General features: G+C 32.6%; 1 protein-coding gene across 8 annotated transcripts; it reads right to left on the reverse strand.

Moving 5' to 3' along the window:
- Window positions 1-357: 357 nt before the first annotated feature.
- Window positions 358-4,857, reverse strand: LOC111909840 (uncharacterized). 8 transcript variants are annotated; one of them, XR_006189351.2, is made up of 11 exons: window positions 4,561-4,857; window positions 4,050-4,138; window positions 3,800-3,952; window positions 3,389-3,533; window positions 2,965-3,205; window positions 2,630-2,821; window positions 2,196-2,458; window positions 1,665-1,809; window positions 1,460-1,566; window positions 1,280-1,310; window positions 358-1,098 (listed from the first exon to the last, which is right to left on the reverse strand). XR_006189351.2 is itself a non-coding variant. In XM_042900275.2 (6 exons), the coding sequence occupies exons 3-6, from the start codon at window positions 3,565-3,567 to the stop codon at window positions 2,351-2,353; spliced, it is 720 nt and encodes a 239-aa protein (XP_042756209.1). In that variant the 5' UTR covers window positions 3,568-3,952; window positions 4,050-4,138; window positions 4,561-4,850; the 3' UTR covers window positions 2,195-2,350. The 8 variants fall into 8 exon arrangements, 1 of the variants encoding a protein (XP_042756209.1); XR_006189348.2 differs by having other exon boundaries at window positions 1,280-1,566; XR_006189353.2 differs by lacking the exon at window positions 1,280-1,310 and having other exon boundaries at window positions 358-783; window positions 4,561-4,856.
- Between the last annotated feature and the right edge of the window lie 209 nt (window positions 4,858-5,066).

The raw sequence follows: 5,066 nt of genomic DNA on the forward strand, positions 1-5,066 counted from the left end.
CAATAATTTCAATTCTTCCGTCGTGAAATGACACATAACGCTTCTTTTAACTTTCTAGTAATATACCTGATTAATTAATTTACGTACCAAGAAAATTTTCATTGTGCATCCATGCATGATACATTCAAACATATTCAACAAATGTTCATACCAAACCCAATACATAAATTGAAAGCTCTATCTACTCGTTTTATCATAGATAATATTAGTGAGCAATTTTAATACGTTTAATGTACCAAAAGAAATAGATATAAGTATGTTAAACAAGATGTTATATACACCTACAAATTTATTCAAAGTCATTGCAAAAAACTATAACGACTAATAATAAATCAAAGTGCACTTCAATTTCACTACTAGAAAAAGGTTAATAGAGTACGGTTGAAATTATGAATATAGTACGTACATAGCAGGCGTACTAGTAGAGGGGTGTATTAGATTACATGCATAATAAAGTACGGCTATTTAACCGTATTATATGTATCCTATACCATCCCATACAATCATCTAGTACGCCATATATAAACTTCTAATACACCAAAACAACCGTACTTGATGTCTCAAGTATCATCTAATACGTCATATATACACATCTAATACACCAATAAACAACCGTACTTGATGCTTTGCATTCCAGCCTTATTCCAGCCTTTCAAGCAGCCTTTCCAGCCCATTCTGGCTTTGCATTCCAGCCTTATTAATCAGCCAATTCCACTCCATGGATGCTGCGGAACACATGGATCACCATTCCAACTATTCCAACTGAAACAAACTCTTTAATTTCTGCAAAGCTTTTACCATGTGAATTGTAACCAATTGATCAATCTCTATAAAATACAAACCTACTATATGATTCCATTCCAATCATAAGAAGTGGGACATCATTGATCATGTTTTCATTTTAAGAAACAGAAAAAAATTACAATAACCATTTAGTTCATTAAACATAAAAACATTAATATTCTTTCAGAATTCAGACTACAGTCTATACAATCTAAAAGTTGTATACCTAGTTCATTAAACATAAAAACATTCTTAAATTTATTAATGTCACACCTCTGACCTCTATTTACCCTTTGTGGCTAATTCAGTGTATGCCTACAAAAACAAGAAAACTTAGGATTCAAAATCTCAAATAACTTTTAATGAAGAAAACTCAAATTATTGGACATTCATGCCATTAACAACTTCATCTATAGCAATGCAAGGGTGAAAACTTCTCCACAACATAAAAAAATATGAGCAAATACAACATGAAATACAAGGGATGTTTGTGTACCTCCATAACAACAACCTCCCTAACTTGAAATCTGCAAACTTCCACAATAAAACACAAAATATAGCATCCTACTTTTATATATCTCATTTTCCATAAAAAAAACTTTCGTCCAATTCCTCACTAGAAAATGGTTTTTTGAAAAACATAACCAATTATAACAATGTATATAGAACAACTAACCGTTAACTTGAAAAAGACTTCACTTTATCTCCAAAAGTTCTCAGCCATGTTTTAATTCGTTCGTCCAATTCCTCACTAGAAAATGGTTTTTTGTCCTTCCAAATGTTCTACAAACAAATTAAGATAAAAAATTTGTTATTTAACAAAGGTGAGCCTTTAGTACAATAAACAAAAATGCAAAAAAAATATCTAACAATATACTTACATTCGGAAATCCATGTTGTCGAAAAAGTACAAACTCATGCATCCAGTTCATAACGTAGTAACCACACTCCCAATCGGACAATTGTTGATTGCACTAAAACGATTATATACGTATGAGATTGGAATAGTCTCTGAATCTTTTGGTCCTGGACAGAAAATTTCAAAAGGATCAATGTGATTGAAGATTACACAGAAGATGAATTGAATTTAGGATCTAGAAATCTTTTTCTCTATTCACTTTTCTTTTTTATTTACAGAAGGGTAAAATGGTCATTTACTCATTTACTCACATAAAGAAAGTTGATATTATATGATTATATCTTGTATTTGTGAATCAGTTACTTGAATATTTTTCTGAAAGAATGATATCTGAAGAGACATTAAGGAGAAATCATGTCATGCAAAGAAGATATGAAAAACAGATAGAAAGAGTTTACTAATTTACAAATAACATTAACCACTTGTTTTCTAGCCTCAGATAATCAAGAAAAACAATGCATGTTATGTGGAACTGAATTTTGACAAATATTACCTGAGGAAAACGTCGAAGAGCCAATCCTAAGTTCCTTATGATGAATAAATCAACAGTTACTATTTCAAGTACATAAGGCCTTTGTACCTTAACAGCAACCAAATCCCCATTTTCCTTTAATCTACCCTTATACACCTTCCCAAGTGAGGCTGCTGCTATAGGAGAAGTTGTGAGCTCTGAATAGATGTTTGGTGAAAATGTATGATGAGATTATTTTGATGCAGTGCTCGGTAGATTCTCAATTGGAATTGATGATGTTCAACCTGGGGATGATTTGAATCACAACACAAACAAAATCATTTCACAAGGGAATAAAAAATGTGATAATTTCATACCCGATTTAATAAAGGAAACCTTTTCTTCTTAATTCCTTTACAAATGAATTGTCCAAATAGAAATAGTAAAACATAATAATATTATAAACTCAAACAGACCTCAAATTCTTCCGTGGATTTTAGAACAATAAACTTTTTCCACATTGCTTTGTCAAGGTACGGGTATTCTTTTACTGGATTGACACCTTTTTCCCACAACTTAAGAAGCGCCGACTTGTAGGCCTTCCATTGCGTGTTGCAATCTCTAAGTACTTGTGCTTTATGATTATCATCTCGTATATGCCAATAATTCTGCTTTTTTAAATAAAAAATGAAGATAACAATTATTAGGTAAATGATATGATACAACTTGTATGATAGAAGAGAATAACATGGCAGGAAATTGTGATTGCTACTATTAAATGATATCAAAAGTGTGTTGAAATGAGTTTTACCTTTATGTTCAACCACAATTGATCCTTGTCACATTGATCCACTAAATCCCAACTATCTATAAGGATAGAAATCATCTTCCTCGTAGTCACTCCATGATAACTGGTGAACTTAAAGCGGTTAGGTCCAATAGCTCTATCGAATTGATCAAACTCAACTGTTAAATTTGATAGATATTCTTTGGAATGATCTCTGATCAATGTCACACTTCTCTTTTTCTTTTCTTTACTGTCCATTGTATGCCTACAAAAGCATAAACACTCGTATAATTAATTCTAAGAGTCTCGAACACCAAAAAAAAAACCAGAATTTTATATAAAATTAAAGATGCCCAAGGTAAGTTTATGCTCTTTTCAAAACAAATTCAATGCTTTATGTACTCTTGATTCATATATTAACTCAAATAATGTTTGTTAATATGTATACCTTGCTTCAAGATGTTTCGTTTTGGGTTTATCAACACTTCTTTTTCTGGTTTTTCTTTCTACCATACGGATCCTCCTGCTCTTGGTTGTTTGCACTAGTACCTCATCCATATGTGATGGTAAATTTCCAATGTATAACCTCAGACCTGTTGATAAGAAAATGAGCATAAAAATGATCATAGAAAATAATGAGGGTAAAGATATGTTAAAGATTATGACTTAATCTAACTAATGAGAAGATGATGAAATAATAATCGATACCCCACAGCTAAAGGCACTTGAAGTGAAATTGAATCAGTCACATATGCAAAACTTGCTACACAATTATCTTTAGAACACACACACATACATTTGAAACATGATACATTTAAAGATGCCACATGGGTTTAGAGCCAATTGGGTGTTATCTTACTTGAAGTTTGCTGTGATGATGAAGTATCAGAAACCTTAGCTAATGAGAGATATTGGACTTTATAATAACACGATCAGCAACAAAAAATGGGAATTGAAGACCTTTGCCTCGTGGTGTCTCCATGAACATTGAATCATCATAATTAACCCTGTCCTGATTCCATACAATACATGTTACTACTATTATGTCTAAAACTAAATTACCAAATTACCTCTTTAACATGGAGTTCCATAAAGAAAAATGGACAAACCTGATCTGATCTCTCTCTTCTTCTTTTAGATGAATGGTGAACTTGTGATTCTTCTTCCCTACGAAATGCTGATACTGCAGCTCTCACAGCTACAAGCATATATCTTGGTCAACATTTGATGAAAAATCTTGCTTTTCTAAATATTGGTTTCTATATAATTAAGCAATAAATGTGAACTTTAACAAAATTATAATGTGAAATCGAATAGTTATAGAGGAGGATGTGTGATCATTGAGTGGTTTTGAAATATTCTTAATATGAAATCTGCACTCAATGGATGCCTGATTATAGGAACATTAGATGGGGCTAATGTTGAAATCAGGAAGGAAGTTGGAGAGGACAATTTTTTCTTTTTGGAGCAACAGCAGATGAAGTTCAAAACAGAGTCGATGATGCTTTCTAGGGTTATCAACCAGAAATATGAAGTAATATTTCGTACACAGAGAAGACATTGTCATAAACACAACATTAATCAACGAATAAATCAACTACACCCAAAGTCCGAGCGTACCTGTAAACAACGTGAAAGAAGGAGGCAGAAGCGGCTGTAGGCCGGAGTAGGAGACTTCGTCAGTCTCGTCGACTGGAGACCGGAGGTGGAGGCGTCGTCAACCGAAGGCGGAGGCGTCGTTGGCCAGAGGCGGAGGCGTCGTCGACCGAAGGCTAAGGTTTCGTATAAACAACTCTAAGTAATAGAGCGAAAATGGCAATGAATTTGTTTGGTCATATGCCGGAAGCGTCTCAAAGGGAGAAAGCGTCTCAAAGAATGAATTCTGCTGCGGGGCTTAATCAAATGAACTTATTTAATTTTTTATTTCAAGTATTTTTACTCATAAAAATATCCTATTGAATTTAATTGCCTCATGGTATTTTCTTCCCTTGTACTCGACATGGAATAAAAGTTCATTAATTGTATTTAAAAATAATCTATAGAGTACACTGTAAAATATAAACTACAAAAGATTCATCCTTTTTACAATAATAATCTAAAATTTCTTATTCTAATTAAATTGGAAA

This window comes from Lactuca sativa, chromosome 3 (genome assembly GCF_002870075.4).
Source record: "Lactuca sativa cultivar Salinas chromosome 3, Lsat_Salinas_v11, whole genome shotgun sequence".
Taxonomy (NCBI): Eukaryota; Viridiplantae; Streptophyta; class Magnoliopsida; order Asterales; family Asteraceae; genus Lactuca; species Lactuca sativa.

Bases quoted from the DNA above. Each gene is read 5' to 3' on its own strand.
- LOC111909840 (XM_042900275.2), bottom strand. From the start codon at position 3,567: ATGATCATTTTTATGCTCATTTTCTTATCAACAGGTCTGAGGTTATAC. The intron at 3,206-3,388 runs GTATACATATTA...ATGCTTTTGTAG, and splicing joins ACGAAACATCTTGAAGCAAG to GCATACAATGGACAGTAAAG. The intron at 2,459-2,629 runs GTCTGTTTGAGT...AATCATCCCCAG, and splicing joins AATCCACGGAAGAATTTGAG to GTTGAACATCATCAATTCCA.